This window comes from Oncorhynchus gorbuscha, linkage group LG16 (assembly GCF_021184085.1).
Source record: "Oncorhynchus gorbuscha isolate QuinsamMale2020 ecotype Even-year linkage group LG16, OgorEven_v1.0, whole genome shotgun sequence".
Classification (NCBI taxonomy): Eukaryota; Metazoa; Chordata; class Actinopteri; order Salmoniformes; family Salmonidae; genus Oncorhynchus; species Oncorhynchus gorbuscha.
Window position 1 is genome coordinate 66,448,325 of NC_060188.1, and position 26,403 is coordinate 66,474,727.

General features: G+C 40.9%; 1 protein-coding gene across 1 annotated transcript; it reads right to left on the bottom strand.

The window, feature by feature from the left end:
• Positions 1–3,124: 3,124 nt before the first annotated feature.
• LOC123999790 (olfactory receptor 52I2-like) lies at positions 3,125–26,403 on the bottom strand. Its single transcript, XM_046305813.1, has 4 exons — positions 25,792–26,403; positions 25,363–25,589; positions 24,916–25,218; positions 3,125–4,209 (listed from the first exon to the last, which is right to left on the bottom strand). Exons 1-4 carry the CDS (start codon positions 26,223–26,225, stop codon positions 3,245–3,247), a joined length of 1,929 nt encoding a protein of 642 aa, XP_046161769.1. The 5' UTR covers positions 26,226–26,403; the 3' UTR covers positions 3,125–3,244.

Sequence of the window (26,403 nt, forward strand, 5' to 3'; positions counted from 1 at the left end):
CCTCTGATTGAGAACCACTCCAGACAGCCATAGACCTTGCTAGATAACCCCACTAAGCCACACACCCAACACCCCACAAAACCCCAAGACAAAACACACCACAATAAACCCATGTCACACCCTGGCCTGACCAAATAAATGAAGAAACACAAAATACTTCGACCAGGGCGTGACATCTTCCATGAAACGTGTTTAGAACATTAATATCTTACATTCTGAGAACATGGTAACCAAGATCTGGGTAAGTTTTGTATGATCCCCTAACTAACGGAAAACTGGACACTCAAACGTCAGGGGAACTTTACGGGTAACATAAAAAAAACATTCTCTCTCCCTTGTACTGTTAGCTGGGAATTCACTTTATATCCAGACTTGGTATTGAACAGCTGGGATATGACAGTGTTAGTAAGATATCATCAGCATATAGGTTGTGGGCATTGTTTGTAATTAAGTAATACTCTTGTATGATGATTTGCATGTCAAAATCTATCAATTATTCATAGAACACACCCCCTTCCTGTTTCTTTTTCATCCTGAAAAACTCCTCAACGATTACAATAACATGATGCAGCCACCACTATGCTTGAAAATATGGAGAGTGGTACTCAGTAATGTGTTGTATTGGATTTGCCCCAAACATAGCACTGTGTATTCAGGACAAAAAAGTGAATTGCTTTACTACATTTTCTGAAGTATTACTTTAGTGTCTTGTTGCAAACATGATGCATGTTTTGGAATATTTTTATTCTTCACAGGCTTCCTTCTTTTCCCTCTATCAATTAAGTATTGTGGTGTAACTACAATGCCCCTGATCCGTCCTCAGTTTTCTCCTATCACAGCCTCATGGTGAAATCCCTGAGCGGTTTCATTCCTCTCTGTCAACTGATTTAGGAAGGAAGCCTTGATGCATTGGATGCATTGATACACCATCCAAAGTGTAATTAATAACTTCACCATGCTCAAAGTGACATTCAATGTCTGCTTTTTTATTTGTACCCATCTACCAATTGGTGCCCTTTGCGAGGCATTGGAAAACCTCCCTGGTCTTTGTGGTTGAATCTATGTTTTGAAATTCACTGCTCGACTGAGGGACCTTACTTATATACAGTGGGGCAAAAAAGTATTTAGTCAGCCACCAATTGTGCAAGTTCTCCCACTTAAAAAGATGAGAGAGGCCTGTCATTTTCATCATAGGTACACTTCAACTATGACAGACAAAATGAGAAAAAAAATCCAGAAAATCACATTGTAGGATTTTTGATTAATTTATTTGCAAATGATGGTGGAAAATAAGTATTTGATCAATAACAAAAGTTTATCTCAATACTTTGTTATATACCCTTTGTTGGCAATGACAGAGGTCAAACGTTTTCTGTAGGTCTTCACAAGGTTTTCACACACTGTTGCTGGTATTTTGACCCATTCCTCCATGCAGATCTCCTCTAGAGCAGTGATGTTTTGGGGTTGTTGCTGGGCAACACGGACTTTCAACTCCCTCCAAAGATTTTCTATGGGGTTGAGATCTAGAGACTGGCTAGGCCACTCCAGGACCTTGAAATGCTTCTTACGAAGCCACTCCTTCGTTGCACGGGCGGTGTGTATGGAATCATTGTCATGTTGAAAGACACAGCCACGTTTCATCTTCAATGCCCTTGCTGATGGAAGGAGGTGTTCACTCAAAATCTCACGATACATGGCCCCATTCATTCTTTCCTTTACACGGATCAGTCGTCCTGGTCCCTTTGCAGAAAAACAGCCCCAAAGCATGATGTTTACACCCTCATGCTTCACAGTAGGTATGGATGGTGTCCTTTGGATGTAACTCAGCATTCTTTGTCCTCCAAACACGACTAGTTGAGTTTTTACCAAAAAGTTATATTTTGGTTTCATCTGACCATATGACATTCTCCCAATCTTCTTCTGGATCATCAAAATGCTCTCTAGCAAACTTCAGACGGGCCTGGACATGTACTGGCTTAAGCAGGGGGACACGTCTGACACTGCAGGATTTGAGTCCCTGGCGGCGTAGTGTGTTACTGATGGTAGGCTTTGTTACTTTGGTCCCAGCTCCGAGCTCTCTCTCTAGGTCCCCCCGTGTGGTTCTGGGATTTTTGCTCACCGGGTGAGATCTTACGTGGAGCCCCAGATCGAGGGAGATTATCAGTGGTCTTGTATGTCTTCCATTTCCTAATAATTGCTCCCACAGTTGATTTCTTCAAACTGAGCGGCTTACCTATTGCAGATTCAGTCTTCCCAGCCTGGTGCAGGTCTACAATTTTGTTTCTGGTGTCCTTTGACAGCTCTTTGGTCTTGGCCATAGTGGAGTTTGGAGTGTGACTGTTTGAGGTTGTGGACAGGTGTCTTTTATTGTGATAACAAGTTCAAACAGGTGCCATTAATACAGGTAATGAGTGGAGGACAGAGGAGCCTCTTAAAGAATAAGTTACAGGTTTGTGAGAGCCAGAAATCTTGCTTGTTTGTAGGTTACCAAATACTTATTTTCCACCATAATTTGCAAATAAATTTTCTCTCATTTTGTCTGTCATAGTTGAAGTGCACCTATGATGAAAATTACAGGCCTCTCTCGTCTTTTTAAGTGGTAGAACTTGCACAATTGGTGGCTGACTAAATATTTTTTTGCCCCACTGTATATATATATATATATATATATAAAAAAAATACTTCCCATTTATTTATTTTTTAAAAACTGCCCCCAAAAAAATCCAAATGTCAACATAACCCTTCAAAATACAGTTCAGCATTGTATTTCAAAACAGTTTACACAGGCAGCCCAATTCTGATATTTTTTTCTAATTGGTCATTTTACCAACCACATCAGATCTTTTTCTGATAGATAATCGTCTGATAGATAATTGTATGTGCGGGGTACAGAGATGAGTCATTCAGGAATTATGCTAAACACTAGTCCATCCAATATGACTTGTTGAGCATATTTTTACTGCTGAACTTATTTTGGCTTGCCATAACAAAGGTGCTGAATACTTATTGGCCCAAGACATTTCAGTGTACCTTTTTTTTATGAATTTGTTAAAATTTTGAAAAACATAATTCCACTTTGACATTATGGGGTATTGTGTGTGGGTCAGTGACAAAAGTCTCAATTTAATCAATTTTAAATGCAGGCTTTGTTGTAACATAACAAAATGTGGAACAAGTCAAGGGATGTGAATACTCTCTGAAGGCACTGTATATCATATATTTTTGTTAAAGATTTAACACAACATCATGCAGCCACCTTGGCTCTGTGAAACACTCTAAATATCCTCTGTTTAATCTCTTTAGTCTGTAAACCATATATTATGGGGTTGAGACAAGTAGGGATCACAGGGAACAGCACACTACACATTTGGCCAAGTTCTGCATATTTTGGGAAGCGATGAAGGATGATAATGGTGACTCCAAATCCAATCACAATGAGGTAGACTAGTAAGTGTGTGCTGCAGGTTGTCAGGGCCTTGCTGTTTAAAGAGCTGTTTTTACTGCTCAGACATACAATGGCGATCTTGAGATAGGTGAGACTGATGCTGCCTATGGACGAGACAAACAGCACAACAGTAAAGATGAAGCCATATATGTTATTTATAAGCACACTCTCACAGGAGAGCTTGAATAAGGAGGCGTTGTCGCAGTAAGGGTTAAATATGTTAGACCTGCAGCGTGACAGGCGGATGGTGAGGCCCAGCAAAATCCCCACTAAGACTATGGCCACCCCCCAGGCAGACATAGACAACCTGATAACCATTTTGTTTGTCATGATGGTAGCGTACCGCAGGGGGTTGCAGATAGCTACATACCTATCAAAGGCCATGATCATGAGAATGGTGTGTGATGTTGTAGCAAATAAATGAGCACAGAAAGCCTGAATGACACACTCTATGTAAGTGATATATCGCTCAGGAGCTGTGGTCAAAATGTCCCATAACAGACGAGGTATCATCCCTGTAGCCCCGACTATGTCATTAAGTGGCAGGTTGCAGAAGAGGATGTACATGGGCTGGTGCATGCTCCTCTCCATGGAGATCAATGCTATGAGTCCGATGTTGGCTACCATAATAAAGATGTAGGTGATGAGGAGGAGGGTGAAGGCAGGGTACGTGGACTGTTGAGGGACCTTTATCCCTTCCAGGAGGAGAACGTGGTCATTGTATGTGTGGTTTTCCATTCCCCAGTGAGAGGGCAGCTCAGAACCTTGAGAGGAGAATTTTAAAAGATTAGTAGTAAAAACCTGGGGAATCAGTGTCAAAACACAACGTTTGGCTGCTTAAAAAAGTAATCTACTGATGCTTGTGGTATCAGTAGCAGATAAACAGGGTTATTTAGAGGGGGCGTCTGCCCCGCCACGTTATTTGGTAAACAGCTGAGGGATGTGGCTGGAGAAATGTTTGTTTTCTATCCAACTCCTGCTTGCAGCTGTAACATTAGCTATCATCTGTCAGATGAGAGCTGGATAGCTAGCTAGCCAGCAAAGAAAGCTATATATTGTTTTGGAAGGTTCACATTTCACATATCATAGGTAGCTAGCCAACATTCCCCTAACAAAACTGTATGGACATTGTGTGCACCAAAACACATTACATTTGTCATTAGAATCACCACATTCCACACTATATAACAAAATATGAATTGTCCCTGATGTGAAGAGTTGGAGTTCAGCACTAACATAGGCAATTAAGTCTTCCACAGCTCTTTTCAGTGTTCCACGTTGATTTCTATGTTCTCTTTCACCCCTCCAGACTGTGTGCACAAACAACATCACAGCCTTTTATTTACAACAATACCAACAACAGGAAGATGAGTCTGTCAATCAAGATGTAAACATGGACGTCATGACTCTAGTGACACATTTCGAGGAGAAGCTAATGAGGAAAGCAACAAGTTAGAGCCTGTGGGATGTGGTCCATTTGGGCTTTGAGATTAAATAGAATGTGTGAGTTCCTTTCTCCATGCTACTGCAGTTTTGCTCATGTCCTTCAGCTGAATTGCACCTCCATAAGCAATAGATAGTGTCTTCCTTGATCACCGTGTAGCTGGTTTGAAAAGCTGTAATGAACTATGAATGGAAATGACTTTTTAGTCCGGGTCAAGCCGTATTCTAACAATGTCGTAAATATATTTTACCTTCCTTTTCATATCTACCCAATGTAAATTGCTCCTCAAAAAGTTAAAAGTAATCTTACTAATGAACTAGAAATCATCTTTGTTTACATTCAAATGCATTATTAAAGCGGCAATATGTAGTTCAAACAATAACAGAGGGCAACCTCTCCAGTTCATAAAAGGAAATCAGTCAATTGAAATTATAATTCATTAGGCCATAATCTATGGATTTCATGACTCGGAATACAGATATGAATCTGTTGGTCACAGATATCGTCAAAAAAAAGGTAAGGACGTGGATCAGAAAACCAGTCAGTATTTTGATATTGGCGGGAACTGGAACACGCTGTCGTATACGTCAATCCAGAGCATCCCACACATGCTCAATGGGTGACATGTCTGGTGAGTATGCAGGCCATGGAATAACTGGGACATTTTCAGCTTCCAGGAATTGTGTACAGATGCTTGCGACATGGGACCGTGCATTATCATGCTGAAACATGAGGTGATAGCAGCGGGTGAATTGCACAACAATGGGCCTTTGGATCTCGTCACGGTATCTCTGTGCATTCAAATTGCCATCAATAAAATGCAATTGTGTTAGTTGTCCGTAGCTTATGCCTGCCCATACCAAACTCCACAGCCACCTTGGGAACTCTGTTCACAACATTGACATCGGAAAACTGTTCACCCACACGACAACATACATGCTGTCTGCCATCGACCCGGTACAGTTGAAATCGGGATTCATCCGTGAAGAGGACACTTCTCCAGTGTGCCAGAGGCCATTGAAGGTGAGCATTTGCCCACTGAATTTGGTTATGACCCCGAACTGCAGTCAGGTCAAGACCCTGATGATGAAGACAAGCATGCAGATGAGCTTTCCTGAGATGTTTTCTGACAGTTTGTGGAGAAATTCTTTGGTTGTGCAAACCCTAACTTTCCTCAGCTGTCCGGGTTGCTGGTCTTAGATGATCCCGCAGGTGAAGAAGCCGGATGTGGAGGTTTTGGGCTGGCGTGGTTACACGTGGTCTGCAGGTCAGTTGGATGTACTGCCAAATTCTCTAAAACAATGTTGGAGGCGGCTTATGGTAGATAAATTAACATTAAATTATCTGGCAACAGCTCTGGTGGACATTCCTGCTGTCAGCATGCCAATTGCATGCTCTCTCAACTTGAGACATCTGTGGCAATGTGTTGTGTGACAAAACTTTAGTGGCCTTTTATTGTCACCAGCATAAGGTGCACCTGTGTAATGATCATTGACCAGTCCAATCATACCTTTCTATTCTAATGTTGCTGACAGTGGCATCTACGTTAAATCTACCTTTAAAGACGGATCTTAGTGAAACATTCATTATTGGTTTCAGGTGTGTTAGGCCAAGGCCAAAGTGACAACCAACAGTATGTCATGTCTGACCCCCAGGGCCAGGACTGAGCAACCCAGCAGCTAGGGATTGACTAAATAGTTATCTCTCCTGACGTGGGCATGTTTTCAACACACTCTCCTTTTGTCATTCTGTATTCCATTGAAGGCATCCAGAACTTATGAAAGTTGCACATTTACATGCCATTAATCTTGTAATGAATCAAATCAAGTGATACATAACTTGACATTTCTTCCATCCATTGTGGGAGGATAACCAACCTTCCAATTAATGTCAATTAATTTCTTAGCAACTATACATGCTAGGATACACAGATTCTTCTGATAACAGTCTCCAGTATCAACATTTCCAAGCAAACAAAAACAGGGAGAAGGTAGAATCTGTAGACATGCTGAGATAGAAGAACATACTCTTCACAAGACCATATCATATGCAAATATGTCCCATTTTGTGTTTTACACCTCCGGCAGAAGAATTACATTTCTGAGTGCATGATATTCAGTTTTACTGGCATATAGTACATTCTATGGATGGTCTAAAAGTGCAGTCATTTATTTCTGAGATTATATGAACATGACAGAGCATTCTAACACATCTTTATACATTTATCAGTATCAATAACGTCTCCCAGGTCTTCCTCACATTTTTGTTTTACATGTTTTGTGTCATCAGGAAATAGTTTGGAAATCAACTTTAGAGGTTTGTCAGACTGCCTTAAATAATATCAATCTTTGAAACGTCTTGCTTGTCCAGTGTTCTTCTCACAGAGAAAATAGTGCTGTATCGGCAAAAATTCACCTCAGCTCCATCGCAGACTGGTCTTCCCTGACTGCCTGACCCTGATGAGACCCCTGTCACCATATGATCGTGCTCAGATGAGGCATGACAAAGAATGACCTTGGTGTACATTTATACATGATATTATCCATGATTAGAATCAATGGTTCAGTAATTGAAATGACCATTATTTCCAGATCCCAGACTGTAGCCTACCCATCAACTCAATATGGAACTTTGTATCCATTCCTGAGCCCTGTAGACTGGTCTTCCCTGGCTGTCTGACCCTGCAGGGGAACCTGTCCTGCTAAGACATGATGAGCATAGTGTTATGCAATGACTGCACCATGACAGTGAAGCCTGTAAAGCTGTGTATGTCGTGTAAGTGTGAAAAGTAGGGAATTAACTAGGGAAAATAACAGATCAATAACGTTAGATTGCTATACAGACTAAGAAAAACTCACATTGCGCTGAAAAAAATTCAGAATATTGGTCTTCAATGGTTTGGCTGCTGGTTTTATCATTTGATTCAGGTCTAGTGAGATTGAGTCAAAAATAAAAGCTAATTTTAGTTGGCTAGCTCTAACTAATGGTACAATAGTTCATCATCAAATGTACTTCTGTTGAAACGGGACAAAACATTTCCATACACACAACAGCTGTTAGATACTGCTACCTGACAGATAGGTAGAGGCTAGCTAGAGCTGAACTGGCTGTTAGTCTAGATCATTCACTTCAGCCAAAGGGGGTGAAACATTAGCTAACGTAGAATTTCAGTTACACTACTAGCTCAGCACTGGAAATATTTGTTTCTTCTCTTTTCTGTAAAACAGCAGTTACCTTGCCAGCTAAATCTGTCAACTAAAGAGTAGCCAGTCTCTGCTCTCCTTGCTTTTACAACTTGGACTTAAAGCACAACACAGACAGCAGCTGCCTCTGTTCATCTCTCCCGTGCTGGTCCTATACACCAGCCCATCAGAAGCTTTGCCGTTTGTGTGGTCCTAAATTCAGCCGGCTCAAACCAGAAAACAGCCTACCCGACCACTCTGAGGCGTCCGCAAGGTCCTAAAGCACACCAGAGCTGTGTTTTTTGCACCACAGTGCAATGATAACATTTTTAGAATGTGTGTGTGTGTTGGGGGGGAGGGTAACTTTCACTCATGCCCAGTGAAAGTTGCGCCCCTGTATTATAATGACAGAACACCACACATATTAGAGGACTGGGTCAAAATGGCCTAATTCTCATGGTGTACAGATGGTGAAAATGAGGATTAGTTACAACTGAATGCTCTGTTCTATGTCAACTTCTCCAGATTGCTTTATTAGATCAACTTGCACAGACTAACTGCACAGAACCAGGTTTGTGTTGATATTAGTACAATTATGATACTAGCACACCTAACATTTTAGGTGAATGTGTCAAAATGGCCCAATTCTCATTGTATACAGCAGACTGCTCACTTCATCAAGAAACTTTTGGAAATAACTTGTTCAAAATCAAATAAAATCAAATGTTATTTGTCACATGTGCTTAACTTCTTTGGGGTAGGGGGCAGTATCTGGATGAAAAGCGTGCCCAGAGTAAACTACCTGCTACTCAGGCCCAGATGCTAGGATATGCATATTATTAGTAGATTTGGATAGAAAACACTCTGAAGTTTATAAAACTGTTTGAATGATGTCTGTGAGTATAACAAAACTCATATGGCAGGCAAAAACCAACCAAAAAAATCCAACCAGGAAGTGGGAAATCTGGGGTTTGTGCAGTGTCTGTGGGGTCATATTGCACTTCCTAAGGCTTCCACTAGATGTCAACAGTCGTTAGAACCTTATTTCAGGCTTCTACTGTGAGGTGGGAGAGAATGAGAGCTGATTGAGTCATGGGTCTGCCAGAAGGCCATGTGCTCAGTCAGGCACACACACGTGAAAGTTAGCTCCGTTCCCTTTCATTTCTAAAGACAAAGGAATTCTCCGGTTGAAACATTATTGAACATTTATGATAAAAACATCCTAAAGATTGATTCTATACTTCGTTTGACATGTCTCTACGAACTGTAATATAACTTTTTTGACTTTGTCTGGACCTAGTGCCTGCGCATTTTGATTACTGTACTAAATGCTCAAACAAAAAGGAGTTATTTGGACATAAATGATGGACTTTATCAAACAAAACTAACATTTATTGTGGAACTGGGATTCATGGGATTGCATTCTGATGAAGATCATCAAAGATAAGTGAATATTTATAATGCTATTTCTGACCTTTGTTGACTCCATAACATGGCGGGTATCTGTATTGCTTGTTTTGGTCTCTGAGCGCTGTACTCAGATTATTCCATGGTGTGCTTTTTCCGTAAAGCTTTTTAAAAATCTGACACAGCGGTTGCATTAAAACCCCTCTAGGGTATATGGGACGCTAGCTTCCCATCTGGCCAACATCCAATGAGATTGCAGAGCCCCATATTCAATTAGAGAAATGCTCATTATAAAAATTCAGAAAACAAAACATATTTTACATAGGTTTAACTTCTTGCGTCGAGCCATCCCGAATCCGGTATCGTGACTACAGCCTCAAGGTCATTACCATAACGCAACGTTAACTATTCATGAAAATCGCAAATGAAATGAAATTAATCTATTTGCTCTCAAGCTTAGCCTTTTGTTAACAACACTGTCATCTCAGATTTTTAAAATATGCTTCTCAACCATTGCAAAACAAGCATTTGTGTAACAGTATTGATAGCTAGCGTAGCATTTAGAGTTAGCATTCAGCAGGCAACATTTTCACAAAAACCAGAAAAGCATTCAAATAAAATAATTTACCTTTGAAGAACTTCGGATGTTTTCAATGAGGAGACTCTCAGATAGCAAATGTTCAGTTTTTCCTGAAAGATTATTTGTTTAGGATAAATTGCTCCGTTTTCTGCGTCACGTTTAGCAACAAAAATAACCTGTATCCAGGATTGTGTAAATCTATCCGCAAGCTCATTAGCATAACACAACGTTAACTATTCATGAAAATCGCAAATGAAATGAAATTATTCTATTTGCTCTCATTAGCATTAGTCCTGGGGCACTCACAGATAATATCTTTGCAGTTTTGGAAACGTCCGAGTTTTGTCTTTCCAAGGCTGTCAATTCCATGCATAGTCGAGCATCTTTTCGTGACAAAATATTGCGCTTAAAACGGGCACGTCTTTTTATCCAATAATGACATAGCGCCCCCATAGGTTGAAGAGGTTAAATATTAACTTCTTGTTAAATCAACCACAGTGTCATATTTATAAAATGCTTTGCCGCGAAAGCATACCTAGCCCAGAACATACCTAGCCCAGAACATAGTTCAGTTGACAAATTATTACAAACAGTAACCAGCCAAGCAGAAGTGTTACAAAACTCAGAAATAGAGATAAAATTAATCCCTTACCTTTGATGAACTTCATTTGGTGTTAATCAGAAGACATTCATTTACTCAATAAATGTTCCTTTTGTTCGATGAAGTCTCTTTATATCCAAAAACCTCCGTTTTGGTAACGCGTTTTCTTCAATAATCCACAGGCTCAAACTCAGTCAAAACAATCAGACAGAAAATCCTAGTTGTATCCGTAAAGTTCATAGAAACATGTAAAACGATGTTTATATTCAATCCTCAGGTTATTTTTTAGCCTAAATGATCTATAATATTTTAACCGGACAATAACGTTGTCAATATAAAAGGTAAACAAGAAATGCACTTTGCGTCACGTTTGGGTCCACTCATTCAGACTGGTCTTACTCCCTCATTTATAAGAATACAAGCCTGAAACAATTTCTAAAGACTGTTGACATCTAGTGGAAGGCATAGGAACTGCAAATGGAGTCCTATGTCAATGGATACTGTAATGGCATTGAATAGAAAAAAAAAAGAAAAAAAAACTACTTCCTGAATGGATTTTTCTCAGGTTTCAACTGCTAAATAAGTTCTGTTATACTCACATACACTATTTTAACAGTTTTGGAAACTGTAGAGTGTTTTCTATCCAAATCTACCAGTTATATGCATATCATATATTCTAGGCCTGAGTAGCAGGCCGTTAAATCTGGGCATGCTTTTCATCCAAAATTCCGAATGCTGCCCCCTACCCTAGAGAGGTTAAGGAGAAGTATATCTTTAATTCCATGCATAACAGTTGTATTTTCATCAACATTTATGATGAGTATTTCTGTAAATTGTCGTAGCTCTCTGCACTTTCACAGGATGTTTTGGAGGCAAAACATAACACGCCAATGTAAACAGAGATTTTTGGATATAAATATGAACTTTATCGAACAAAACATACATATATTGTGTAACATGAAGTCCTATGAGTGCCATCTGATGAAGATCATCAACAGTTAGTGATTAATTTTCTCTCTATTTCTTATTTTTGTGACTCCTCTCTTTGGCTGTTTTTTTGTGACTAGGTACTGACCTAACATAATCGCATGGTATGCTTTTGTCCTAAATCCTTTTTGAAATCGGACACTGTGGTGGGATTAACAACAAGTTTATCTTTAAAATGCTGTATAATACATGTATGTTTGATGAATTTTAATTATGAGATTTCTGTTCTTTGAATTTGGCGCCCTGCACTTTCACTGGATGTTGGTCAGGTGTGACGATAGCGTCCCATGTACCCTAGAGAGGTTAATAAAACAGGTGTAGACCGTACAGTGAAATGCTTACTTACAAGCCCTTAAACAACAATGCAGTTTTAAGAAGGAAAAAAGTGTTAAGGAAGTATTTACTCAAAGTAAAAAATAAGGTGCAAATGAGGTGTGTGCAAATGAGGTAAGATAAGGGAGGTAAGGTAATAAATAGGCCACAGTGGCAAAATAATTACAATTTAGCCATTAAACACTGGAGTGATAGATGTGCAGAAGATGAATGTGCAAGTAGAGATACTGGTGCTTAAGGTTAGTGAGGGAGATATGAGTATGAGTCTCTAGCGTTCAGTGATTTTTGCAATTCGTTCCAGTCATTGGCAGGAGAGAACTGGATGGAAAGGCGGCCAAAGGAGGAATTGGCTTTGGGTGTGACTAGTGAAATATACCTGCTGGAGCGCATGCTATGGGTGGGTGCTGCTATGGTGACCAGTGAGCTGAGATAAGGCGGGGCTTTACCTAGCAAAGACTTATAGATGACCTGGAGCCAGTTGGTTTGACAACGAATATGAAGCGAGGGCCAGCCAAAGAGAGTGTACAGGTCGCGGTGGTGGGTTGGGGCTTTGGTGAGAAAACAGATGGCACTGTGATAGACTGCATTCAATTTGCTGAGTAAAGTGTTGGAGGCTTTTAGTCATGACTCATGACCACCGGTGTGGCGGTAATATGTCACCGTAAAAAGCCCTAGTAGCACCCTACATTGCTCTGGGTTATCCCGTTCCAGCAGAACACTACTCCCCTCCAGGCCTAGGAATGCCCTATCCCAATCCAGCAGCGCCATACACTCCTCCGGAACAGACATCACCCTACCATGCGCCTGCTTTGCCACTTTGCATGGACAGCTGATTGCCTCATCACATGGCCTCCCAAAGCCGTTGTTGCCCCATTTTGAGAGTGGCAGAGAGAATGACTTTGCCCTCCTCCAAATGGTCCTAGACAACATGATGAGCAATCACAGACATGTGAAAGAGTGGTACAAGTATCAAGTGCTCCTTGGACACCTAAAACTACCGAGGGTACTCCAGCACACTAAGGCCTACATGCATTACCCAAGACCTTGCACAGATGATTTTGCACTGTCTACCTACGCCCATGCTTAGATCCCTACGAGTTCAGATCCGGATTCCATGTCGACCGACTCTTAAAAGCAAGATGCCACAGAACTACCGGAATGCCATCGTAGAGTATTGCTTTACTCACAGCATTCTCTAGACAGGCACGGACCAAACGTACACCTTGTCTGACCTGGCAGCCTGGTTGCAGAGGAAGTCCCAGGTTAAGTGTATTGCAAGCAGAGCTGCGGCCCTCTACAAATATGACATGCCCATGCCAGCAAAGAAAACCAACGTGCCTCTTCTAGACCAAAGGAGAGATACACTTCAATCTACTTCAACTCTAGCAAAGACCCCAGCTCTTAGGAGCCTGCATCATCCAATCCCCCTTCCAAGCCATACTCTCCTCACTGTGCCAACAAACACTACCTCACTGTCTGTCCCGAGTTGAAGAAGCTGAACACAGGACAGATCATTGTGTGGATAAAGGATAGACAACAGTGTTGGAAGTGCGGACTATCCCACAAACTAGATGCTTGCCACCTCAAACGACCCAGCAAGAAATGCAACGAGCTGCACCTAACAGTGCTTCAATATTCCATCCACCAAGACCAGAAGAGTGTTCTCATGATGAGTGTACTTACTACAAATGTGTACCAAGATGGACCAATATTATGAAAATACAATCAAATTAAATGCCATTAGCCACGAAAAAGATTTTTTGTGGTGACAGCTGTTCTTCTCCTTCATCAGAAGAAAATTCAAAATTGCAATGGGTGCTCTGTCAGTTGAAGGCGGGCTGGGGCTATTTTTTAAATACACACAGCTAAACTTACTATGTTTCGTAAGTGACAGGTAGGCTATACCTCAATAGCTGCACAATTGATCTTAAACTACAACTCAATAATTTAACTTTTGCATTCAAACTCCACTTTTGCAACCTAATGCTAAGGTACCAGAGGTAAAGAAAAGCTAAAAGTATATTAAATTAACAGATATTTTAAAATATATGCCATGTTCTAAAATGTGTTTAAGTTTTATATTTCATAAATATATTCTGGACAAATTAGATGGCATGTCAAATCGCTGCAGAATGCTGTGGTTGCCATGCTGGTTAAGTGTGCCTTGAATTCTAAATAAATCACCAACAGTGTCACCAGCAAAGCACCCCCACACCATCACACCTGCTCCACGCTTCATGGTGGGAACCACACATGTGGAGATCATCCATTCACCTACTCTACGTCTCACAAATACATGGCGGTTGGAACCAAAAATCTCATATTTGGACTCTTCAGACCAAAAGACAGGTTAACACCGGTCTAATGTTCATTTCTCATGTTTCTTGGACCAAGCAAGTCTCCTCTTCTTATTGTTGTCCTTTAGTAGTGTTTTCTTTGCAGCAATTCGACTATGAAGGCCTGATTCACACTGTCTCTCTGAACAGTTGATGTTGAGATGTGTCTGTTACTTGAACTCTGCAAAGCTTTTTTGGGGGCTGGAATTTCTGAGGCTGGTAACTCTAATGAACTTGTCCTCTGGAGCAGAAGTAACTCTGGGCCTTCCATTCCTGTGGTAGTCCTCATGAGAGCCAGTTTCATCAGAGCGATTGTTGGTTTTTGCGACTGCACTTGAAGAAACTTTCAAAGTTCTTGAAATGTCCTGTATTGACTGACCTTCATGTCTTAAAGTAATGATGGACTGTCGTTTCTCTTTGCTTGTTTGACATGTTCTTGCCATAATATGGACTTGGTCTTTTACCAAATAGGACTATCTCTGTATACCACCCTTGTCCCAACACAACTGATTGGCTCAAATGCATTAAGAATAAAAATACACCTGTGAATTCAAAATGCATTCCACTACCTCATTCCACTACCTCATGAAACTGGTTGAGAGAATGCCAAGAGTGTGCAAAGCTGTCATCAAGGCAAAGGGTGGCTACTTTGAAGAATCTCAAAACTTAAATATATTTAGATTTGTTGAACACTTTTTTGGTTACTACATGATTCCATATGTGTTATTTCATAGTTTATGTCTTCACTATTATTCTAGAAATTAGTAAAAATAATGAAACATCTTTGAATGAGAGCATGCGTCCAAAGTTTATTAACAATATTTTGACATTTAAGGGTCTTTGTCAGGTTTACATCATCATACAGCATCCCTGACATGAGATCAAAGCCATGGTCTGATGTTAGTCAGTCAGTTCTAAACTCAGAAAGTAAAACTTGAGTTGATTAGTCTAATTGGATGGACAATGAGTGAGTTTCTGCACAGTGCTGAGTCACTAGTAGCTGTATGGAGGAGGTGAGGAGTCTGTGTCCCTAGAGTCCTCATTAACCCCTTGGTGTTACATGGTGTGATTAGTGGCTCTATGCCAGTGACTGGGGTAGTCATTAGTCAGACTGCAGCAACAAGATGCAATCCTGATAAACAAATGTGTTTTGAAACAGCAGAGTCATCTCGCCTCCCCTCCTTTCCTTTATTTCTTCCTTCCTGTTTTCCTTCCTCATTTCCTTCTTTCTCTCAGATGTTCACTGATATGAGAAGATCTGGGCCCAAACTCATAAAGCATCTCAGAATAGGAGTGCTGCTATAGGATCAGATCCCCTCTGTCCATGTAATCTTATAAATTATGATCTGAAACTCAAACCTAATCCTAGTTCAGCAATCATACTCTGAGATGCTTTGTGAATATGGTCCCTAATAAGTGAACACTTTTTTATTATTGAATCAAGTTCTCCAGTGTGTTGTGGAGAGACTTACTGTATTTTAACCTCTCTAGGCTAGGGTATTTTCACATCCGGATGAAAAGCGTGCCCAAAGTAAACTGCCTGCTACTCAAGCCCAGAGGATATGCATATTATTTGGATATTTGGATAGAAAACACTCTGAAGATTCTAAAACTGAATTATGTCTGTGAGTATAACAGAACTTATTTGGTAGACGAAACCCCGAGCACAAACCAACCACTCTCTTTTCAATGGGTTTTCTACAGGGATCTAGATTTCTAAGGCACTTGCTTGCAGTTCCTATCACTTCCACTAGATGTCAACAGTCTTTAGAAATTGGTTGATGTTTTTCCTTTAATAAATGAAGAAGTAGGAATGTCCAGAACGAGGGTTGAGTGTAGTGTACTGTTGTGGTTGGGGTGCGCGACCTGAAAGCTCGCTCCACTTTGTTTGTATCCACTATTGAACGCAGTTTATCCCGTCTTAGATTTTATCGATTATTTACGTAAAAAAATACCTAAAGTTGTATTAGGAAAGTTGCTTGAAATGTTTGGACAAAGATTACATGTAATTTATTAGATATTTTGTAGTCATGTTGTGCGAGTTGGAACCGGTGTTTTTCTGGATCAAACGCGCCAAATAAATTGACATTTTGGATCTATACTGACGGAATTAGTCGAACAAAAGGACCTTTTGTGATGTTTATTTGACATATTGGAGTGCCAACAAAATAAGTTCTTCAAAGGTAAGGCATGAATTATATAGTTATTTCTGAGTTTTGTGTCGCGCCTGACGGGATGAAATATAATATAATATAATATTGATTGATGGGTGCTGTCCTCAGATAATAGCATGGTTTGCTTTCGCCTTAAAGCCTTTTTGAAATCTGATATGGTGGCTGGATTAACAAGAAGTAAAGCTTTAATTTGGTGTATTGCACTTGTGATTGTATGAAATATTTCTAATAATTTAATTTTAATTTGGCACTCTGCCATTTCACCGGATGTTGTCAAATCGATCCCGTTAACGGGATTTGATCCCTAAGGAGTTTTGAGAGATGGTACATACAGTTGTCGTGATTTGACTTTCATTAATCTGATGACTGTTATTTATTTAATCCACTAATTATGTTTAATTGTTACAAGATTAAATCAATCATGAAACATTTAACTAATTTGGAAGAAGTTGTTTAAAGAGTTACCATCTCCCGAATTTACCTACAACATCCATAAAACAGTCAACATATTAATCATAACTTCTTACCTCTGACTTGCCTAGAAAATGGGGCTAAGCATTCCGCTAGCTGGACAACTTCCAGTGAAACTGGAGGGCGCACAATTCAAATGAATAATCATAAAAATTATGGATAATAAACATTTAGGAAAATACAAGTGTCTTATATCGGTTAAGAGCTTAAAATATTGTTCATCTAACTGCACTGTCCGATTTACAGTAGCCATTACAGCAAAAGTATGCCATGCGATTGTTTGAGGACGGCACCCCACATCGAAATATTGTTCCACCAGCACAGGTTTCATAAATTCACAAATAGCATTTAAATATTCACTTACGTTTTGAAAATCTTCCTCTGATTTGTCATCTAAAAGGTCCAAGCTATAACATGTAGTGTCGTTTTGTTAGATAACATCCTTCTTTATATCCCAAAAAGTCAGTTTAGTTGGCGCCATCGATTTGAGTAATCCACTCGTTTAACATGCAGAGAAACGTATCCAAAAATATACTCCTAAACTTTATTTCAACAAGTCAAAATACGTTTGTATTTACTCCTCGGATATCCTAAAATGTAATCAAACTATATATAATATGTTACTCAACGTCAACAAAACTAAGGAGATGATTGTGGACTTCAGGAAGCAGCAGAGGGAACACCCCCCTATCCACATTGATGGAACAGTAGTGGAGAGGGTAGTAAGTTTTAAGTTCCTCGGCGTACACATCACAGACAAACTGAATTGGTCCACCCACACAGACAGCATCGTGAAGAAGGCGCAGCAGCGCCTCTTCAACCTCAGGAGGCTGAAGAAATTTGGCTTGTCACCAAAAGCACTCACAAACTTCTACAGATGCACAATCGAGAGCATCCTGTCGGGCTGTATCACCGCCTGGTACAGCAACTGCTCTGCCCACAACCGTAAGGCTCTCCAGAGGGTAGTGAGGTCTGCACAACGCATCACCGGGTTAAACTACCTGCCCTCCAGGACACCTACACCACCCGATGTCACAGGAAGGCCATAAAGACCATCAAGGACAACAACCACCCGAGCCACTGCCTGTTCACCCCGCTATCATCCAGAAGGCGAGGTCAGTACAGGTGCATCAAAGCTGGGACCGAGAGACTGAAAAACAGCTTCTATCTCAAGACCATCAGACTGTTAAACAGCCACCACTAACATTGAGTGGCTGCTGCCAACACACTGACTCAACTCCAGACACTTTAATAATGGGAATGGATGGGAAATGATGTAAAATATATCACTAGCCACTTTAAACAATGCTACCTAATATAATGTTTACATACCCTACATTATTCATCTCATATGTATATGTATATACTGTACTCTATATCATCTACTGCATCTTTATGTAATACATGTATCACTAGCCACTTTAACTATGCCACTTTGTTTACATACTCATCTCATATGTATATACTGCACTCAATACCATCTACTGTATCTTGCCTATGCCGCTCTGTACCATCACTCACTCATATATCTTTATGTACTTATTCTTTATCCCCTTACACTTGTCTCTATAAGGTAGTAGTTTTGGAATTGTTAGCTAGATTACTTGTTGGTTATTACTGCATTGTCGGAACTAGAAGCACAAGCATTTCGCTACACTCACATTAACATCTGCTAACCATGTGTATGTGACAAATAAAATTTGATTTGATTTGATTTTTGTTATGTTCAATATGAAACCGATTTTAGCAGGTGCGTTCTGTCTTCATCGCATGCGCATACACAAATTTCCAAGACTGTGTCCCTGTACTAAAACAAATATTTCTTATTAGTTTTGGAAGTTACAAGCCTGAAACCTTGAACATAGACTGCTGACACCCTGTGGAAGCCATAGGAATTGCATCCTGGTGTCAGGACCCGGTTACGAACCCGGATTTCCGGAGTGAGAAACAGTCACTTAACCAACTGAGCCACGAATAGTCGGCAGAACCCAGAAGATGAGGCAGACACAGCAGTACTTGAGACGGTGTATTTAATGAAGTAAAAAGTGAAGTTCTTCAGGAAAACATGTAACTCCACAACCTCAAAAGGAATTCCACAAGAACAAAGGTAATCCTCCAAGACAAAAAAGGTAAATCCACAAGGTGGAAGGTAAAGCACAAAAAGCCTCAAAAGATACTCAAAAACAAACAAACAAGAACAAAAAACAGAATTCCACAAGAGAGTCCACCGGGATCAACAAGAGTTCACAGAGTACTAGGGCTGGGTGCTAACATACAAACACAGAGCAAAGAACTGAGGAAAACAAAGGGTTTAAATACAATCAGGGGAAACGAGGCACAGGTGCAAATAATAATGGGGATCAAGGGAAAACAAAAGGTCAAAAGGCACAATGGGGGCATCTAGTGACCAAAAACCGGAACAACCCTGGCCAAATCCTGACACCCGGGAGCTAGAATTCAGTATTTTATATTATTTTTAAATTTTTAAATGTATTTAACCTTTATTTAACCAGGTAGGCTAGTTGAGAACAAGTTCTCATTTGCAACTGCAACCTGGCCAAGATAAAGCATAGCAGTGTGAACAGACAACACAGAGTTACACATGGAGTAAACAATTAACAAGTCAATAACACAGTAGAAAAAAAGGGGGAGTCTATATACAATGTGTGCAAAAGGCATGAGGAGGTAGGCGAATAATTACAATTTTGCAGATTAACACTGGAGTGATAAATGATCAGATGATCATGTACAGGTAGAGATATTGGTGTGCAAAAGAGCAGAAAAGTAAATAAATAAAAACAGTGTGGGGATGAGGTAGGTGAAAATGGGTGGGCTATTTACCAATAGATTATGTACAGCTGCAGCGATCGGTTAGCTGCTCAGATAGCTGATGTTTGAAGTTGGTGAGGGAGATAAAAGTCTCCAACTTCAGCGATTTTTGCAATTCGTTCCAGTCACAGGCAGCAGAGTACTGGAACGAAAGGCGGCCGAATGAGGTGTTGGCTTTAGGGATGATCAGTGAGATACACCTGCTGGAGCGCGTGCTACGGATGGGTGTTGCCATCGTGACCAGTGAACTGAGATAAGGCGGAGCTTTACCTAGCATGGCCTTGTAGATGACCTGGAGACAGTGGGTCTGGCGACGAATATGTAGCGAGGGCCAGCCGACGAGAGCATACAAGTCGCAGTGGTGGGTAGTATAAGGTGCTTTAGTGACAAAACGGATGGCACTGTGATAAACTGCATCCAGTTTGCTGAGTAGAGTGTTGGAAGCAATTTTGTAGATGACATCGCCGAAGTCGAGGATCAGTAGGATAGTCAGTTTTACTAGGGTAAGCTTGGCAGCGTGAGTGAAGGAGGCTTTGTTGCGGAATAGAAAGCCGACTCTTGATTTGATTTTCGATTGGAGATGTTTGATATGGGTCTGGAAGGAGAGTTTGCAGTCTAGCCAGACACCTAGGTACTTATAGGTGTCCACATATTCAAGGTCGGAACCATCCAGTGTGGTGATGCTAGTCGGGCATGCGGGTGCAGGCAGCGATCGGTTGAAAAGCATGCATTTGGTTTTACTAGCGTTTAAGAGCAGTTGGAGGCCACGGAAGGAGTGTTGTATGGCATTGAAGCTCGTTTGGAGGTTAGATAGCACAGTGTCCAATGACGGGCCGAAAGTATATAGAATGGTGTCGTCTGCGTAGAGGTGGATCAGGGAATCGCCCGCAGCAAGAGCAACATCATTGATATATACAGAGAAAAGAGTCGGCCCGAGTATTGAACCCTGTGGCACCCCCATAGAGACTGCCAGAGGACCGGACAGCATGCCCTCCGATTTGACACACTGAACTCTGTCTGCAAAGTAATTGGTGAACCAGGCAAGGCAGTCATTCGAAAAACCGAGGCTACTGAGTCTGCCGATAAGAATATGGTGATTGTATGCCCCTATACTTTCCATTGTAAGAGCATGGGCTCTCAAAAAAGAAAGTTTTCCGGTTTGTTTTTCTTTGGATATTCTCCTACCATATCTATTGTGTTATATTCTCCTCCAATATTTTAACATTTATACAAACTTCAAAGTGTTTTATTTCCAATGGTACCAATTATGTGCATATCCTGCCTTCAGGGCCTGAGCAACAAGCAGTTTACTTTGGGCACATTTCAGGCGGAAATTGAGAAAAAAGGGGCCTAGCCCTAAAAATTATGTGAAGGTTAAATAAAGAAAATACAATAAAAATTATCATATCATCATCATTCTGAACAGTTGTGCCCTCATGCATCTGCAAAAACCCCAGCCTTGCTCATTATTCAGTACTACACAAATTGGTTTAATGATTTATTTACTAGCTAACTAAATAATAACACAGACTAGAAACACACTTATTACATGAGACAATGGTCCCTATTGGACTGACAAAATATGGTGGCTTATACACAACGAATGAAGAGGGGTGGGGAAAAGAGAGAGATAGAGAAAAGGGACATTTATCGTGGACACATTCTGCAACTATTCTCACATTAATCATATACTTTTCACACAAACCGCCGCCCGTTTGGAGTAAGAAATCATGAATGTATTTACGTGTGAAATGCCTTTGTTCGTTGTTTATCTCTGTCGAAACCAAGCCTTCTTGGAAAGGGTTTGTTGAGCCTTTCCGCTGCCCACTTCTACATGCTCTGATTGTCCACTAGAGGTCACAATGTCCTTCTTCTTAGTTGTCAGGTCTCCATGGGTTGTTCATTCCTCAGAACAGCTACTTAGCTGTACCAGTGATTGTCTGAGGTGAGCTTCTCCTTTCTCCACCTCGTGTAGATCAAAGTCAAAGTTCGTAATCACTGTACACATGCAGCTGCAGACTGGCGGGGTTCTGGTCTGGTAGGTGAGTTAATTTTCTTCACCTCGTGATGAGGTAGAAAGTTTCAACAATTTCAAACATGTAGCTCTCCACTTCACATTTCCTGGTCTAAAGTGGTCCTTCTGTAGCTCAGTTGGTAGAGCATGGTGCTTGTAACGCCAGGGTAGTGGGTTCGATCCCTGGGACCACCCATACGTAGAATGTATGCACACATGACTGTAAGTCGCTTTGGATAAAACCGTCTGCTAAATGGCATATATTATTATATTATTAAAGGTGGATTTCTCTTCCAAGCCTTTATGCACTCTTGGTCAAAAAGGGCATTCCGTCAGGCTGACAAGTTCTCTGAGCTCACTCGGGGCATGGCTAGTTACTGTGTAAAATATTATCCAAAACGATTACCTCATTAGAAAACTAAAATCACATTCCTATCTTAACACAAATACCTTCATCACTTTTCATATTATATGCTCAACGCACCAGATGAAACCTCATACCTGTAATGGCCATTCTTTCCAAGTTACAATATTTCCTCCATAAGATTTTCAATGACATCACAAAATAATCAACCACATGAAATTAGTTTTCCATATCTCCCCACTGACCATTCCCCACATTCTTAATGTTAGAATTATTGTTTCAGTAACCACTCTTTAGACATTAGAGTTTTGGGTGGGTAAAAGTCTCTGGAGACAAGGGGACTTTCCTTTAGCCAACACTGGAGGGTAGAGAGAGAGTCCTCTCCTGCTTAATTTACGACTGGGTGTTAAAACGGCTAGTGCCCTCCTCCCCCCTTTGCAGGGGGGAGAGGATCTGGATATTGTCAGTCAATGCAAAGCTGATATGACCCATTGTGATCCTCACATGACAGTCATGACACAGTGCATTCTGAAAGTATTCAGACCCCTTCCCTTTTTACAAATTCTGTTATGTTACAGCCTTATTCTAAAATGGATTGAAATAATTGCTGTCCTCATCAATCTACACACAATAACCCAAGAAAAAGTAGGTTTTTAGAAATAATTGCTAATTTATTTTTAAAAAACACAAAAAAACCCAGAAATACCTTATTTACATAACTATTCCGACCCTTTGCTGTAAGACACAAATTTGAGCTCAAGTTCATCCTGTTTTCATTGATCATCCTTTGGTTGTTTCCGCAACTTGATTGGAGTCACCCTGTGGTAAATTCAATTGATTGGACATGATTTGAAAAGACATACACCTGTCTATATAAAGTCCCACAGTTGTCAGTGCATATCAGAGCAAAAACCAGGCCATGAGGTGGAAGGAATTTTCCGTAGAGCTCCGAGACAGGATTGTGTCGAGGCACGGATCTGGGGAAGGGTACCAAAAAATGTCCCCAAGAACACAGTGGCCTCCATCATACTTAAATGGAACCACCAAGACTCTTCCTAGAGTTGGCCACCAGGCCAAACTGAGCAATCGGTGGAGAAGGGCCTTGGTCAGGGAGGTGAGTAAGAACCCGATGGTCACTCTGACAGAGCTCCAGAAGGACAACCATCTCTGTAGCACTCCACCAATCAGGCCTTTATGGTAGAGTGGCCAGACGGAAGCCACTCATCAGTATAAGGCACATGACAGCCCGCTTGGAGTTTTCTAAAAGACACCCAAAAGCCTCTCAGAACATGAGAAACAAGATTCTCTGGTCTGATGAAACCAAGATTGAAATCTTTGGCCTGTATGCCAAGCGTCACGTCCGGAGGAAACCTGGCATCATCCCTACTGTGAAGAATGGTGGTGGGGACTGGGAGACTAGTCAGGATCGAGGCAAAGATGAACGGAGCAAAGTACAGAGAGATCCTTGAAGAAAACCTGTTCCAGATGCTCAGGACATCAAACAGGACAACGACCCTAAGCACACAGCCAAGACAACACAGGATTGGCTTCAGGACAAGTCTCTGAATGTCCTTGAGTGTCCCAGCCACAACACAGACTTGAATCCGTCTAACGTATCTGGAGAGACCTGAAAATAGCTGTGCAGCGACGCTCCCCATCCAACCTGACAGAGCTTGAGAGGATCTGCAGAGAAGAATGGGAGAAACTCCCCAAGTACATGTGTGCCAAACTTGTAGCGTCATTCCAAAGAAGACTTGAGGCCGTGATCACTGCCAAATGTGCTTCAACAAAATACTGAGTAAAGGGTCTGAATACTTATGTAAATGTGATATTTCAGTTTGTATGTTTTTATAAATGCGCATGAAATAATTACAACCTGTTTTTGCTTTGTCATTATGTGGTGTTGTGTATAGATTGATGGTGAAAAACAAAGATCTTAATCTATTATAGAATAAGGCTGTAACTTAACAAAATGTGGGAAAAGTCAAGGGGTCTGAATACTTTCTGAATGCGCTATAAGTGCCTTGTTCAAGGGCACATCGACAGATTATTCACCTAGTCGACTTGGGCTACCTGCCACTAGGCTACCTGCCACACTTTATAGTCCCATCATGCCTTATTTCATATTATTATGTTCCAAGTGATGGTGCAAATCAAGAAAATTGTATGTCAGTTGTATATTATTATAAGGGCTGAAAAAATATAATTTTTTAAAGTAGGCATTCCCAATTAATGGTATCATGTATGTTTACTTATTATTCACATTGAACATGCTGTCATTTGAATAACAAAACAAATGTAACAGCTACACAAATTCACAATGGCACAACAAAGTCATGTGTCATATTCTAACCACCACGGTAATTAAACAGCATGAGCTAGAGTCACACATCATGTCATGCTTGTATTATCTGCTATCTCTTTTGGAATGTAACTTTTAATTATAATTGTTTTCAAACATATACTGTATTCCTACTACAAGCCCACTACACATTCAATGCTCACTAAGCCATACTGTACAGCACTTTGGGTACCCACTGGAGGCCACTACAGTAAATTCACTTCATTCAAATGTCTTTTACATTGGCCATATTCTTTTCCCCGCAACCTGTTAGATGACCTCTGTGATTATTATATGCATGGTCTCTATCTGGAACGATGGGTACGGTGGGGACGCCACAGTAAACTGTCAAACATTTTACAGTTTGGGTGCGACCCGTGTTTTCCACAGCTTTATAATGCTTGTACGTAACTCTTTAGTGACAAATCCATAGATGATAGGGTTAATTAGAGGGGGAACGATGAAGATCAGGATAGTGCAGAACTTCTTGATGTTCATTGGGACCTGGGGGAAGCGGTTACTGAGGATAATGATGAGGCTGACAATTTCGAAGATCAAGTAGATGACCAGGTGAGAGGCGCAGGTCTGTAGGGCCTTACTACGACTGCCCTTGTCACTCTTCCTCATCAGACAGGCTGACAGGATCTTGCCATAGCAGAAAAAGATGATGAGGAAGGAACTGCTGCTGAGAATCCAAGTCATGCACAAACCTGGAAAGAGATGAAGATGTCATAATACAAGTCATGGGAAAGAAAATGTGAATGACAAAACAAGATACAAAAAACAACCAATGCTTCATAATTGCAGTGATATAACATAATGGCGGGGGTCAATCCTCATTTACACAAACTTGCCGTAGATATCGTTAATGGGGGTGGGCACACAGGCCAGGTTCAGGATGGAGCGGTTGCTGCAGTAGACATGCCTGATGTAGGTGCCACATAGCGGAGTACCCACATTCAAAGCGAAGAGCACAGCTATAAGGATGATTGCGACAGCCCAGGCCAGCAAGATCACAAAAACCATGTGGGCCGTGGTCATGATTGCATGGTACCTCAATGGTTCACACACTGCCACATACCTGTAATTTGAGTATAATGCATTATTTTACTACTATTAGTATTATTCCTTCTTAACAATAACAGATTCAATTTTTGCACTTGTGGAAACAACTTAATAAATGTGGCCCTGAGAGAACATTTCACTCTCCCATAGATGAGTACAGCTAGGCAGAACTTTACTTTAATGTGAGACATTTTCATCTACCATGACCTGCTGCATACCTGTCATAGGCCATGGCTGACAGTATGGTCTGTACAGCTGCACCATAGGTGTGAACACAGATGGCCTGAGCATAGGCACTGTTGTATGGAATCCTCTTCTCCCCCATCAGGAAGATGACCATGAGCTGAGTCATCACAGCCGTTCCTCCCAGCAGGTCACAGGCAGCCAGGTTACATACCATCACGTACATAGGCTTGTGTAGCGTCTTATCTATTGCAATCACACCCATCACAACCACGTTCCCCAGCAGCACCAGGAAGTAGATGGCCAGGACCAGGGCAAACAGGGGGTAACCATGGCTCCGAGACACTTCAAAGCCCTCCAGCTCAAACACGATGGGCTGCCTCAGGGCCACGTAGGACACGTTCTCCATGCGCAACATCAGAGTCCTGTAAAAAGCATAGCACAGGAGGAACCTCCTCAGACCACACATGCTTTAGAGAGAGAGCTGTGTACAGTCCCCTAGTCACCTAATAACTATGAGAGCTATTCACAATGAGTTTATCATTGATCATCTACACAGCATAGTCAATTTATTCTTGTATTACTTTGCTATTTTATTTTGCATAGCCCATAGTAACAATATTAGTTGGAAATTACTATCTACCTAT

Excerpts from the sequence above, each read along its gene's own strand:
- LOC123999790 (XM_046305813.1), bottom strand. The coding sequence starts at position 26,225 with ATGTGTGGTCTGAGGAGGTTCCTCCTGTGCTATGCTTTTTACAGGACT. Across the intron at positions 25,590-25,791 it reads TCAGCCATGGCCTATGACAG|GTATGTGGCAGTGTGTGAAC; the intron begins GTATGCAGCAGG and ends CTCAAATTACAG. Across the intron at positions 25,219-25,362 it reads CCCCATTAACGATATCTACG|GTTTGTGCATGACTTGGATT; the intron begins GCAAGTTTGTGT and ends ATCTCTTTCCAG.